The sequence below is a fragment of the Bufo bufo genome, chromosome 9, assembly GCF_905171765.1.
Source record: "Bufo bufo chromosome 9, aBufBuf1.1, whole genome shotgun sequence".
In the NCBI taxonomy this organism is placed as follows: Eukaryota; Metazoa; Chordata; class Amphibia; order Anura; family Bufonidae; genus Bufo; species Bufo bufo.
Window position 1 is genome coordinate 194,035,712 of NC_053397.1, and position 15,795 is coordinate 194,051,506.

Consider the following 15,795-nt stretch of genomic DNA (forward strand, 5'->3'; position numbering starts at 1 on the left):
AGTAAACCTGCTTTGTTTATAACCCCCACGTTATTTCCAGTGGGGTAACACCGATCCCACAAGCAGCTTGTCCATGACATCACTGTATAGACTTGCTAGCATAAGCAAGCACACATGCGGTGAAGATGCCAAGATCTTGGCTAAAGGAGTTGAACTGGCCTGGAGAGTACATTACAAAGTTTCAGAACTCAGCAGCAATTGGCCTTATTGTTTAGTGCACAACAAACCCTTTTAAATAACAGATTCCCTTGAGCATGTGGAAAACATAAAAATTTATAGCAAATTCACTCATAATAACTAGGTCAGTCAGCACATGAAATATGTCCATGATGTGTTCATTTCCACCAACCATGCAGGTAGATGACAAGAATTATGATATGACATGGAGGAACAGTTGGTGGTGTGCACACCATATGTGGAACCCAAGGCTTTTTTCTGTGCAATGCTCCAAAGTCTATATTTCATGGCTTCATTTTTATAGAGCTCACGCCATGACCATAATGTTGACATATTTCATATATAAGGCCTCCATCACGCAACGACAGCGCTGATTGAATACATCCATGCAAAATACAATTCTAAAACGCAGCAGGGACACTGTTCTGGCCCCAAAAAATAAGACTAAGGGAGAGAAAATAGGGTGGCAGAAAGCCTGGATTCAGTAAAATCTAAATAACACAGCATGGCAAATTAAAACAGCTCAGTGAGGTAATGAAAACTATTATTGCTTGTTGTGTATCACTAATGGGAATCTGTAATAAAAGCTATTTTATTACATAATGTGTCACTGAATCTATGAAAATGGCATATAGTTCAATGATATACTATATAAAAGTGTCAGCTCTATTCATTTTAACCATCCTATACATTTTGAATGTTTTCGCTTATGGATTTCGTTTAAAGAAAAAGAAACTGAAACTGTGACCTTGGAAAAATGTAACATAGTAACATAGTACATAAGGCCGAAAAAAGACATTTGTCCATCCAGTTCGGCTTTTTTTTCCTATGGAGCCTTAAAGGGTTTGTCTCATCTTAGACATTGTTGACATATCGTTAGGATATGCCACAAATGTAAGATAGGTGCCGGTCCCGTCTCTGGGACCAGCACCTATCTCCAGAACGAGCCCCCAAATGTGAAGGACAGCGCACCACATATGTAAGGCATGCTCTCCATTCACTTCTATTTTCGGAAATCCCAGAGTACCGAAATAGAGAGCACACAGCGCAAGCGCGGACAACACTCCATTCACTTCTATGGGACCACCAGAGATAGCCAAACCAGTGCTCAGCTATTTTTGGCAGTACCTTAGAGATGAATGGAGGCTGCTATCCACTTCCTTTGTGGTTCCTATTCTAGAAATAAATGTGGGTCCTGTTCTAGAGATAAATGTGGGTCCCAGAGGTGGGACACGTACCTATCTGACATTGTTGGCGTATCCTAATGATATTCCACCAATAAATGCCTAGTAGGTGCGAGTTTCACCTCTTGGGCCATCAGGAATGTAGAGGTGATCACGCATGCACGGCTCTCTCAATTCACTTTTATAGGAGTTCTGAAAATTGTTGTGAAAGTGCTCTCAAATATTTAAAGAACTCCCACAAAAGTGAATGGAGAGAGCTGTTCATGCGTCATCATCACCTCTTCATTCCTGGTGGCCCAAAAGGTGGGACCCGCACCTACTGGAGATTTATGGTTTATTTTGCAGCTATAACTTAGATGTCAAGATGGGAATATTTAATCTTGACAATCTCTTCTGTAAATGGAAGCCAATGTGGATTGGCTATTACTGGAGCCCTCTTCCAGAGGCGATGATGCAGGCACCTGTAGGAAAAATGTTGTAAATGAATAAGCAGCTATGCTTTAACTGAGTCCTCAAGACAGGGTTGTGGCTATAAGAGTGCAGAGGAAGCAATCATGATGTTCACCTATGAATACCAAACTAGACTATAATGTGCACATATATCATCAAATATACTGAGAAATAAAAATTGACACTAGTCTCACCCGTGTAGCTCATATAGTTGGTATAAGGAGTTCCAGTGTAAGACATTGGTCCGCAGGTGTCATTTGTTGGGTCAGGATCTCGGCAAAAGTTGTTTTTTGGTGTGGGCGCTGTGTCCGCACAAAGGTCTCCAGTAACCATGGAAGGTTCAGTTTCACTGCAAGGGTCATCACAAGATTCCCGTTCACTGACTCCTTTAAACACATGGTACAGGCCCAGGGCATGACCCACCTCGTGAATCATTGTGTTGCTATGGCCTGGCATTCCGTAATAAAATGGGTTCAAGACTATCCCCCCTGCAAAAAGAAATTATATAAATTATTACATAAACATTGCATATTTGCAAGTTCCTGAGATATGGATTTTAGCTACAAAACAATGTTCTAGAGTTTGAAGTCCATGAATCTATACCACAGTCTCTTCATCTCCATCAAAATGGTGGACTATCGAGAGACTCTGCATTAGTCCAGGTTAGTCCTTCTTCTGCCCTTTTGCTGTTCATAGGCTTACTGGAATAATGCTGTTAATGCTCAGTGTCTCTGAATGGCAAGCTGCTGAATTTTCAGATATTTCATGAAAGTAAAGTCTAAATGGCAAATTTTGGAATGGAGAAAGTTCAAGTAGAAATGTACTTGCTCCTGTGCATTTTTTTTTTATTAGCTCCACATGGTTACAAGATCTGTTTGTCCCATGCTGCTTTATCCAAGGTAGCCAATACCATAAAGAGTTCCTGTACATGGGATCAATATGTATCCAATTTCCCTTCAATTCTGACCAAAAACATAGGTGGTCACAGGGTCAGACTGGGAATCTTTAGGCACAGCACAGCAAATGTGGCCACACCTCCATCTATAAAGAACATGTGCACCTCCATTTAACTGCATTATAACCTTTGTTGTTATCATTTTACCCACAGGTCATATCATCAATAAGGTATAATAAGTTATATGTGAATGAACCCATAAGACTGGACATTTGCTCCAAATATAATTGTCTTCTGCTAGACTTTTTTCTGTAGACATTGCTGTAACACTTCCTAGTTTCAACGAAGGATCCTTTGTCACTCTAGTGGGCAAGTCTCATGTCACACATTGGTGACATATCGCTTGGATATATCATCAATGTTACATAGGAGCGGGTCCCGCCTCTTGGACCAGCTCCTAACTCCAGAACAAGGAGAGCATATCAAGCATGTGCAGCATGCTCTCCATTCATCACTATAGGATGTTTCAGAGTTTCGAAATAGAATGCTCAGCTATTTTTGAAAGTCCCATAGCGGTGAATGGCACCTCTCCATTCACCGCTGTGGGATGGCTGGGTCTTGGCTGTTTTTAGTACTCCCAAAGCAGTGAACGGCGGTTGACTGTGCGTGCTTTGCAACTCTACGTTTACTTTGAGGGCCCCATTCTGAAGACAGAACTAGGTCTGGGACGCACATATTCGACATTCATGGTCTATCTAAGCGATATGCTATCAATTTCAGAAATGAGACAACCCCTTTGAGTAGTCCGTGTAAACTATGATCCTCTAAAACTGCACTCTAAACGTGTAAAAATTCCATCAACAAATCAATCTTATTGTTTTCTTTTACGCTCAAAAACTTTTTGAAAGGATTCACATTATAAAAGAAAACCCTAAAGACGACAAACAAATGAAAAGATCCTTTTAGTAGAAAAAGTAGAGCAGAAGATGAACAAAGCTCCAGGAGAAAATCTGTATGCAACTTCTTCCCTTGACAGTACAGTCACAAATTGCAGAGCAAGCTAGAACTGACCAGTATTCTAATAAATATAGATAGGGACACTACATATGACATTGAAGCTTCATGCGCTTTAAACTTGAAGCATCCTGATGGTCATTTAGTGCAATACAAAGCGACTTTTAACCACAATGAAATGCTTAATGTCTCGAGCATCCATCCCTCTTGATGTAATTAAATTGGCTCTACATTGTCCACTGATCTGGTCATATTCCAGTAACTTCCCTTCCAGCTGTAATTACAGAAGACTCTGTGTTTTTTACTTTTTCTTTTTCTTTTTTTTTTTGAAGTGTGAAATTAAATAGCGTGTCTATAATTTAAATAGGGACATTTCCAAAAGAAGACTGAATAATACAAAGAAATAAATCAGCAGGCACTTAGAAAACCATTACTTATTATAGGATGAAATTTACCCATTACTTAAAGAAACAGCGTTTTGTTTTGGCTGTTATCTTTCCTGCCAAGAAGTTTCTGTTACTTTTTATTTAAAATAAGAGGGAACAAAGTTGCATAAAGCGATTGCTATGTAATTAATATGTCTGGCACTTAAAAGAAGGAGCCCAACGAAATTAACATCTGATGAAAGGCTTGGTAATGCACACCAGACTAGCAAACTGATATATACACTGACGTGAAGCCAGCAAAACCATGATTTAAAGCAAACAAATATATATAACTGGTAACGAAGACAATGGAGGCTCTATTTGTGTGAACAAAAATAGCCTTTAAACACTATGATTAAATTGTCATTTCATTTAATATTACAAACCATATGGCATGAGCTCAACCATAAGAATGCACAATATGAAAAAGGTCCAGGCGGTTTCTTACATTTGGGGCATTGTTTTTACAGAAATGCATATTTTTATGGCCAAAAATAATTTGGCTTCATTAAAAATTTTGAGCCATTTGTCTTCTGCGGCCAACACGTATTCGCATACATTACAGGCTGCTCAGTACTGTTCAGTGTGTAACCTGTGAAACAAGCCTTCTGATGGCTCAAACTATAGTCCCTCTCTCTCTGCTCTTCTGAGAGAGCAGCTACAAATTGAGCCAGCGGAGTGCTCAACTGACAGATTTCACACAGGATTAAGCAGCCTGCAATGTAGGAGAATATGCACAGGTTGCAGGAAAACAAACATTTTTGATTAAAAACTTTTTTTTTTTCCCAGGCACAAATATGTGCATTTTATGTCATTATCTACCTTTTACATACTAAAGACCTATTCTTCAGAAAGGTCATCAGTGTGAGATCAGTGGGGGATGCGATACCTTGCAGCCCCACTGCTAAGTTGCTTGTGGCAGCTGGCGGCATTGGAAACAAAACTATGGACAGAGCTGGAGGCAGAAGACTCTATCCAGAAGACTCCATCCAATGGCACTGGAAACAAAAAAGTGGACAGTCCAAAAAAAAAAAAGAAAAAGAAAAGAAAAAAAATGAAAAAGTGGACAGAGTCAGAAGGGGGGCTGAACTGGAGTATGCTCACATGCCCACTACACAGTGGATGGAGTCTTCTGCTTCTAGCTCCATCCACAGTTGTGTTTCCACTGATGCCAGCTGCCAAACAAAGCTCATCAGTGGAGGAGCCGGTGTCAGATCCCCAATGATCTAATATTCATGATCTATCCAGAGGATAGGTCATCAATGTCTAAAAGGTGCATAACCGCTTTAAGTAAAATAAATGCCCTAAATGTGTCAGTAGCAAAGAAAAATATACCAAACCCTAATACCCCTAGAACTTAAAGGGCACCAGTAAAATTGACCTGAAGCATCTTCAAATAATCAAGTGCAAATGTCTAGTTGCTTTACTGTAGTGATGCCCCTCTAACTGAAGTAACGGCAGCTTTTTAGTTCTACAGTAAGTTACATGGTGTTGCCAGCCTTGTCTCATCACAGACCATTGACTGATGGTAATTTTGGATTAGCTCTATTACAAGTGGGATGGCCAAGCAAAGGATTCTCCAGAGAACTTAAGCTCCAACACAATAATGAATCCTAAAGTTCCAGCACAAGAAAAATCCATTTGAAGCCAATGACTTGCCATCAGGATCTAGTTCATATCGGTTGACTCATAAATAAAGTAGGTGATGTTATTCATGGTATGCTCTTTGTGTGCAATTGCAATGAGCAGGACACTGGGTCATTGGGGCTGCTATGCAGTGGGTCAGATTTAGGTGTAACTAAGTTCGTGACGCCAGTTGCAGCTTGCGCAGGTACTGTAAAAGGGCCCTTTAAGATGGTATAGCACATGTACTAGGTTAGGAATGCCAGAGGGGGATATTGTCTCTGTATTGTGTCAACGGTGTCTCCTACCTTAGTACAGCCGGACTCCTGTATCCTGGCTCACATGCAACAAAATTGAGTGTTGTAAATAAGAGTAATGGAGGAATGATGGAATTCCACACAGCAAAGAGGGTCCAACTTGTCTTTACTTGATGTTATAAGAGGCAGCTTTAGATCCATACAATGTTACAGCAATAGTCTTGGGTCCCAGCAGGTTTTGGCAATATGTGGCAGGAATTATATTCATATATTCTGCATCTAGTACATACGCCTTTAAGAATCTGGCAGGTATCTGTCTTCTGCTCTGTCTATCTTCTGCTTTGTTTGGGCCTGACTAGCTATAGAGGTACTTATCTTCTCCTTGTTCTGGAATCTGTACTTACAGGACTGCTCGCAGGGAATGGTGGTTTCTTCCTGGAGATCTAGTAGTTCTGAAGATGGCTGCTTTCTTTGTCATCCAGCTGAGGTAAGGAACTCAGGCTGGGAAGGTTGCTTTGGGCCTCAGCAAAGGCCTGAATCCTTGGTTGGGATCCCTGTTTTCTGGGAGCTCCTATTCACACAGCCTACCCCAACAGGGGGTGGCTGATACACTGCCTAGAACTTTCTATCCTCCCTCTGAAGTAGGATGTGGGAACATTCCACTCCTCCTCAGATGGGGAAAGCTAGCCTGGAATGGTCTGTTCCAGTCTAGGTCTATTAACTAGCTTGGTTCTGTCTACATATTGCTGCCACCTGCTGGTGTACATGGATATTACAGCATAAATACAATGCAACAGGCCTGGAAAATACACATTGTAGAGGAAAATGATGCAAACTTATACCAGATGACATTATGCATAAACCTAACATTATGAAGCAGGGGAACAGAAGTTTTGTGACATACTTCAGGATGTTACACAATGAAAACCGCAAATTGTACAATGCAACTAAAAGTAAACTTGCAAATGTCACTCTCAACCACTTGTAGATATTACGAGCATTACTTGCCTTGAACACCAAGGGCATCTTTGTCCCATGGCCAAGTTGCAACTCCAGCTAACTCCTCCCCTGCAGAACCAGCAAAGAAAATATTCAGGAACAAAGTGCTGTTCAACTGCAAGGCATCTCTCAGTTCCTTTACACTCATATATGCCCTATTAGGATGCAAAAGAGAAGATGAAGCAAACGATCATTAAACAAAACTTGTCTCTAAAGAACAGTTTTATTTAGTCTGCAATTAAAAAACTTGTTTATTAGTATCACAAGATCTAGTGGCAATCTCTCAAATAAAATCAAGTCATTGCGATAACAACGTTAGCCAGCAGAACAGTCAATATAGTGTCATTTTTCAATAATAAATATGCTAAAAAGAAAGCATTAGAGCAAAAGGAATGCCGTGATGTGATGCGAAAAGCAATGCAATTAGGACATATACAGCCATCCAGGGAACAGAAGGCTGAGTGCTGGAATGAAGGTCTGTTCACTATTGAGTAACCATTACAGAAAGCGTTATTTAATCAAAATGCTCATTTACATCCCATGATTCAAATTGTAGAACCCCCTAGAGGGGCTGAAGAACTGTACCCTTAAAAAATTTAAATTAAGCATTTTTCTGGATCAATGCTTTGGTTTAATGAGAGGTCCATCTCTGGAACTACTGTACAGAATATATTATTACAGAACAGCATTAACAGAAACTCTAATATAAGGTTGATGGAATTCCTCACGTCAGTGAAACTGCATGTTCAAAAAAACCTGAAGACCTCCTTATGCAGTGCAGACCGCTTTAAAGGGAATCTGTCACTATGATTGTGGACCATTATCTGCAGTAGTACATGTGTAGTACTGCAGATAAAGAGTCCAGATTACTATTTTTTTTTTTTCTACTGCCCCCGTTCCCTCACTGTCAGCGCGCAGAGCTGCACTGAAATACATTGTCAGGACTGCTGTGCATGCGCACATGAGTCCTCTCCATTATGTTAGAACAGCACAGCAGTCCGGACTGTGTATTTCACTGCAGCTTTATGTTCTGACAGCAACAGGAAAAAGAAAATAGTGATCTGGACTCCTTATCTGAATTCTGTACTACTCACGTATTGCTACAGATTCCATTTAATGGACATGGGCAGTTTTATGGCAGCCATTGAGGCACAGCTTTGAGATAGAACTGTAAAAAAGGGGTTAAGAAATCAGCTACTAGTAAACTTAAAGTGAACCTATCATGCTATTTTTGCTGCCCAATCTGAGAGCAGCATATTACAGAGGGGGGAGCGGCTGAGCTTTATGATATATAGGTGTATATAATCTTGACAGGACTTCTAGGAAAGACTGTGAGATTACCCCACCCACAAAGGATAATTGACATCCTTTGTGCACAAACACATTGATAGAGGGAGAGCTGTCAATCATCTTGTTGGAGGTGGGGTTATCAGGACTCTAGCTGTCTCTCATAAGAGTCCTGTCAGGATTAGGGTATATTCACATGACTGTAAGTGTTTTGCGGACCGCACATGGCCGGCACTATAAAGAGAATGCCTATTCTTGTCGGCGGTTGCAGACAAGAATAGGACATGCTCCATATTTTTTGCGGGGCCGTGGAATGGAACAATGGATACGGACAGCCCACGGTGTGCTATCCGCATCTTTTGAAGCTTATTGAAATGAATGGGCTTGCAACTATTCCGCAAAACTGCGGAACGGATGCGGACCTATTTATACGGTCGTCTGAATGCACCCTTAAAGGGGTTGTCCGAGTTATGAAAAAAAAAATATATAGCACTGAAAATCTGATGGGCAGCAATATATAACTAAGCTAAGCAAGTTTTATGCAAAAAAAAATATATATATATTTCCTCATTTTCCTGGTTCTTTTCTGGCCCTGTGTTTACATGCAATAAGAACAATCTCTGCCCCTCCCCCTGCTCTGCTAAGGGAGTGGATACAAGTGCTGCCCTGAGTGACATGTCTGCCTGCTGGGAGACTCTGCAGCATGTTGTAAGTGTAGAACTACAAGTCCCACCTGTATAATGACACTGCTAATACACACAGGATCTTCCCCCTACCTTCTTGTGCAATGCTCTCTCTAGTCCTTCAGCTCCTGTGCCCAGAATTGTCACTGCTGCAGATACCCAGTGTGTGCAGCTGAAGGGGTTAAGAATCTTAGGAGAGAGCAGACGGCAGTGAAGGGGGGCGTGGCCAGCACAGTGACGTCTCAGAGCAGGGAGAGAAGCTGACATCACAGGTCATGTGACCCTCAGTGAAATCTGAGAAACCAGCCACTGGAGATAAAGTGAGTTAATTGGAAAGCTTTTATATTTGCCCAGTTAGGAACATAGAAAGAACAAAAAAATAACTCGGACAACCCCTTTAATCTGCCTTTTTCTCAGAAATCCTGATCCAAACCATATAAAACCGTCATATAAATATGATATAAACTAGGGATAAGCAACCTTCCGCACTCCAGCTGTTGTGAAACTACCACTCCCAGCATGCTCCTTTCACCTTTCAGAGAACAGCCGCAAAAGTGTGCATGATAGGAGATGTAGCTTCACAACACCAGGACATATCCTGTTGTCAGGTAGGACAGCAGAAATCGTCTGACAGGTTTGTTTTACAGTTTAGTCTTCATTCACATAGGCATTAGAGGTTCCAGTAGGAGCATCCATTACACATTTTGCTAAAAAATAATAATAATATATATTGTCCAGTAAAGTGGCAGGCATCCGATGGACCCTATTAAAGTCAATGGAGTCCATCGGGCACTGCTTTTTTCCATAATATCCGTCATGACTCATCTCTGGCTTGAATTGTATTTTCTGTTCCTATGCAACACAAATATGGAATGTCAAACACAGAGACGTGAACAAAGCCTTGCATATAACTATTATGTACACAAAAAAATTGAACAACTTTGTAGATACAATGCTTTACCGTTTTTGCTTTGACTTAATGATTGCATTGAATTGCCATCTGTATTACATTCAAGAGCTGCATTCACAGAGCGCAAATCTTCAAAGCATCATCAGGAAGACAGTGAGAAAGGAATGCCAAGATTTTTTACTTGGAAGCCGTCAGAATTGTGAATGCAGCTCCGAAACATATTATACTGATGGAATATCCACTATGGCATATCCACTATGGGGAATGACCCATTGAACACAACTAAAACAAAACTGCTAGATTCCCCGACTGGAACTTATTTTTCTTAGAAAGTAGTTTTATTTTCAGAATTTTGGACCTTGAAAAGAGGTATTTGATTTCTAAGCAATTGTTCTACAGATATCTTTCTTTTGTGGACTGAATTCAATTTGCAGAACATTATCGTTGCATATTCCTACCATTGTGTTACATAATGTTTAAATATATATCCAAATTCATGTTACAACATAGCAATATATTACACATCACAATGGCCGTTTGCCTAATGTTGGGTTTGGGGCACCTCATTTCTTTTTAATGCTTAGCATTTCACATTGCTTGGCTTTATCCTAAAGACTATGCCAGGTGAGGTGGCTCCAGGAGGTCTGCTATAAGGTCAGAAGAACTGTAATGGTTTTAGTATTTGGTCAGATTTTCATTACTCTTTTTATTTTACAAAATTCCTTTAGATGCTGGTTTTGCTCCTTACAGGGAATTGAAAGAAAGAGCGCTGGGACCAAACCCAAACCCTAATCTTACCACAACCCTGTGGACCAAACAGCAGACTTCATTCATGGAGCCACCTTTGCCAGCCTGGAAAACTGAGTACTAGATGCATACTTGTGACATTACCAGGATGTTGGATAAGAATTATAACACATAGATGGGATTTCAAATATCATTTTCAAACAAAAGAAACATTTCAGAATAGCATAGCTGTTCTTTAAATCAATTCAGCTCTGCGTACTTTAGTTACATGGATTCCGCCTCTGCTCTATCGCTAGATTATTAATTCATGTCTGTAGGAAAGAGCCTTATTTTTAATTATATCCATAAAATATTGGAAGCTCTTTTCAGCAGATTGTACAAATGTAAAAGAGAAAGATCTGAGTTTAACTGTTCAGTGATAGTTTCTGCATAGATATGTCTAATTTTCTATTACTTTTACTGATTCAAATAGTCCTATTAGGCTCAAACATGTGTCCTTTATCCAAATGAGGACCCCAAAATTCATGGTCAGGCCAGTCCACCAGTTAACAAGAGGGTCTCTGTTGGGTTCTAACATAACTATAGGCCAGCAGAAGACAACCCCACTTGGAGCTGACTTTGGAAACAGCCATTTGCTACTGGGATCTGTTATTAATGGCTTTCAAAAAATCTCCTATTAGACTTAGTCCTATTGCATGTAGCAAAGACTATAGCGGAGTTTAAAGAAATGCCTCTGGTTTAATTTAAAAAATCATATTAACGAGGGGAATGAGCAGAAAACTTACAACGTGACCTCCTTTTCATCTATCTAGTTGGAGATTCCCTATTTCTCAGGCTCCTCTTCTGCCATCCAAGATGACCAGACCACTTCCCAGATCTGATGCACAAAAGGAATTGATAGCCCAAGACATTTCCTACTTGTCCAGAACTGCTCTTTGAGTGGCCAGCACTGTTCACTTGAGCAATGCTGGTCAATCCAATGGCAGCGTTAAAAGTGCCTGGGGGCTACCAAGTAACTTTATAGTGATAACGTAGACAGCACTACTTACAAATCTTCACCAAGATTGTTTCATATGGTGGCGGTGCCAGCGGTGTTGAGCTCAAGCCTGACTGGCTCCTGCCAAACTTGGAAGTGAATAGATGACCGCAACACTCACTGTCTTCAAAGATGTGAAGGTTTATTCACCAACTATGCGACGTTTCAACTATACAGAGTCTTTCTCAAGCATGTTGGTTGCTGAATAAACCTCAATTTTTTTAAGACAGTGAGTGCTGGGGGCTACAACATGCACAGCATGCATCAGACAGTCTGAGAAATGTTGCAGCCATCTTGGAAGGCAGTGGAAGAGTCTAGGTACCGACACATCTGTAGCTAAAAAGATGAAAATGAGGGCATCATGTAGATGCTTTGCTCCCCAGTTAATTTTTTTTTTCTTGAACCGGTGGGTGCAATTAAAATTTCACATGGAAGATGAGTCCTTAAAATCATTTTCTCTACTAGATACAGGAAACCCATACTTTGTATAGCTATATAGGAGGTTTACCCATACTTTTCTGTGATACCATCTTTTGTAGCAGGCAGAAATTAAAAAGTCTCATGTTCTGTCTCCAGAACCCATATAAAATACCCCAAACTATACACTGCAGGTGAGAATTTTGTAAAACATAGAGTGGTGGAAGATACACTGACACTTGTACCTACATGGTGGCCACAACTGCTGTATGGCAAGATGATATTGGTTGTGACTGTGGATAAAACTTGATAAATAGATGTGCTCTTCCTCACATTTCTGCTTGGCCAAGAGATTCCAAAATGAATGCAGGAGATGACCAGCTTATAAAGGAGAACTTCTGAGCTACTGTGTTGAGCATTGTGCTGTCATCTTGTGCCATTCATTATGAGATATTTCAAATAAAGGTAAAGAAGGCAAAATATGTTGCTAGGACTTGTAGTTAACATACCAGCCAAGAAATACATGGGCCACGGTGACCATGAAGAAGACGTTGGCAAGATCTGAACCAGAGGAATTTGGCTGTGACGTCTGTGTGGATATTAGTTTATTAACATATTGTCCATAGATGTCAAGAACCTTCCATAGGAATCTACCATAGGTAGCTACTTTGTCCATATGAAAGAGAAATATCTTAACACTGAGTAGATTAGAACACTGGACATCTTATGGTCTCCTAGCTATTTTGATATTTTTTAGAGAGCCCCATTAAGATCCAGTATTACATTTTTGATAAATGTATATTCTGCTGCCAGGAACCAAAATATTACAAATCAACAATTTGCCAGTCGATGGGTTGCCTAAACTCATTTCTAGTCAATGGGCTCATTGTTATTCCAAACTTGTTGAATTCACTGCAAATGGCTCGAAAACTATTGCTGACTTGATTAATTTATTTCTTGGTTCAGCTGAATTAATAAATGCCTTAAATTTAATAAATGGGAAAAATCAGTGAAATAGCATCCGGCAAAAGGAAAAAAAACTAACCGTCAGCGTATTTGTCATATAGTGTATATTCATTTCATGCAAGATTGAGATTCGGTTAAAATATGTGTAAATTAGCAATTCAAATTGTTTGTTTATATCTCTTTTATGCGTATATGTTTATCTTTATCTGTATGGCAGGAACAAAGAACGGGCTGCGTTACTAATGCAACATATCAAGCAACGGCATTCCACTACAACTTTCATCAATATCTGACACAGGAGGAAAGGGCAGGATTTTTTTTTATCTAAAATGTCTTACAAGTGGGGGACAAGTACATATACAGTAGGTTTTAATTATCTTAAAGGAGTTGTAAGGGGTTTTAAAATTGATGACCTATCCTCAGGATAGGTAATCTATATAAGATTGGCGGGGGTCCAACACCCAGTAACCCCACCAATAAGCTCTATGAGGAGATGGCACGTGCAGTGCACACGTGCCATCTCCCTTCACTCTTCCTGCTCACCACTGTTGTCTATGGCAAGGCAGCGGCGAATAGGAAGAGAAACGGGAGACGGCACGTGCGCACTGCATGTGTCGTCTCCTCGTAGAGCTTATTGGAAGGGGTACTGGGTGTTGGACCCCCGCCGATCTGATATTGATGACCTGTCCTGAGGATAGGTCATTAATATTAAAAGACCAGACAACCCATTTAAATCTTAAATTGATAATTATTGTTTGTATTATTATTTAAAGATCTCCTCCAAAAAAAATCTCCAAAAAATAGGTGTACCTAGGGCAGCAGCTCACGGTTCAGTGATAGTGTCTTTTTTCTTAGACATTTGCACCCTGTAAACTTCGTTGAGTGCTGGAGTATTGTGTGCGGGGGTTTAGTCGAGCGTTTATCGCCATACGCATACCCCGCTGATCTCCAGACACACAGCCTGCTCCCTCTGTGTGTACACAGTCCTAGGATCTGTTTGATTAGGGGATACAACAATCACACCCAGTGCTAGTGTGATCCAGGACAGCTTATAGTTCATCTATTTATGCATTTAAAGGATAACTGTCATATTTTTTATTTATTTGCTAGTTTATTAGAGCTAGGCATGTATACCTGAGTTAGTCTGTCAATGATTGCCAAAAGATCTGTAATTACCTTATAATAACAGCTTTCATTAATGTCTCCTGTCCCTTTCCACTGTCTACTGTGTCTCAGAGTGGGAATGCACCTACAATGTGAATTTCAGACCACTCCATGATTTCTGATTGGGAGAACTTGCAAAATTGCAGGGTGTTTAAATACTTCTGTTCCTCACTGTAATTACATTCAGCAAAGCTACCCCTAACAAGGCATTGTGCCTGGTTTACCTCTCCACTCTTCATTATGCATATGAATGGTTTATCCTGTGGATTTGCCATAAATATTTAAGATGAGTATATCAACCAAATGTTTGAGTTAAAATCTGGAAGTTAGATCTTGTGATCGTCAAAGTCTTTATCTTACCATGGCTAAAAATCAAATTTTTGTGTACTTTCGTGTAATTTTTGGACCAAGTATTTGAGCATACATTGTGAGTAACAATTCATAATTATTCCTTACCTTCCTCTTGAATCAGGATCAAAGCATGTCTTTGTACTATTTCCAGATTCTTTGCTTGGACAACAGTCTCCATCATCATAGTCATCCCTTGCAGTGTTGCATTCAAGGTGGCACACCCCATCACCCTTCTTACTGGAACTACAAGGCCTGAAGAAACCACAGTCTCCACCATCATAGCCAGTAAGTGGGTGTTTACATTCAGAGTCACAATGATCATTGCCCACTCTGCGTGGTTCACATCCAGGCAATACTACTCGATTCCGCAAGCTGGAATTACGAATCTCTACTACATTAAGTTGCCAATGGATGCCATGTGGACTGTAAGCATTGGACAAGGCCTCATGTTGTCTCTGAATCTGATCAGTGCTTACCAATGGTCTGGATCCATCATCTTCAAACACATTTACCACCCGGTAATGGACCACTTTTTCCCATTTTACTCCTGGCCTGCTATACCCGGTAATCACTTCAGGCAAATCACAAATTGTTCTACCACAAGGAGGGAGTGAAATTGTGGAAATAGTTTCTTTTTCTGGCATAAGCCCTGGTATAACTTCAGGATGAACTCCATCTTTATACACACTCCATATATGACTGGACAATATTGAGTGACTTTGAATTAGGGGAAAATTTTGAGAGGTTCTTCTCAAAGCTTCTGATCTTAACTGGTGTTGAGTTCTAACCTCTGACCACAGGCGTAAGGAGAAAAGATGACCCCGATAGTAGTTACCAGTTTCTGAGTTGTCTCCACCAAGCATAATGGATCTACATAAGGAAATAAAGGGACTATGGAGGGGACCCAATTGACCTTTGGCCCTGGAAACCTGAGCTCCATTAATGTAGAGTAAAATCTGTTGTCCATCATAAATTGCAGCAAGATGAGTCCAAGTACAAGGCTTGTAGCGATGTGGAGACATCAATATTGTGGCACTCTGAGAGCGGTCAGTTCGAAGTGAGAAGTAGAAACGTGCATCTCTCTTCAGATCTGCTACAGCTGGGCGAATCCCAATAGACCAGCCACGGTCACTGGCCACATGTGAGCAATTGTCAAACATGCCTGGTAGAAGAAATAAAAGAGAGAACTGGTAAAGAACTAAACTGCATG

The 15,795-nt window shown here is 40.4% G+C and overlaps 1 protein-coding gene across 2 annotated transcripts in view; it reads right to left on the reverse strand.

The window, feature by feature from the left end:
• PAPPA2 (pappalysin 2) overlaps positions 1-15,795 on the reverse strand; it is a 203,653-nt gene that overhangs the window by 129,038 nt on the left and 58,820 nt on the right. For both annotated transcript variants that reach the window (XM_040408294.1, XM_040408293.1), the window contains exons 3-5: positions 14,691-15,747; positions 7,034-7,179; positions 2,006-2,299 (exon numbers count right to left, since the gene is read on the reverse strand). In XM_040408294.1, the coding sequence (XP_040264228.1) occupies positions 2,006-2,299; positions 7,034-7,179; positions 14,691-15,747 (1,497 nt within the window). The remainder of the gene's footprint in view (positions 1-2,005; positions 2,300-7,033; positions 7,180-14,690; positions 15,748-15,795) is intronic.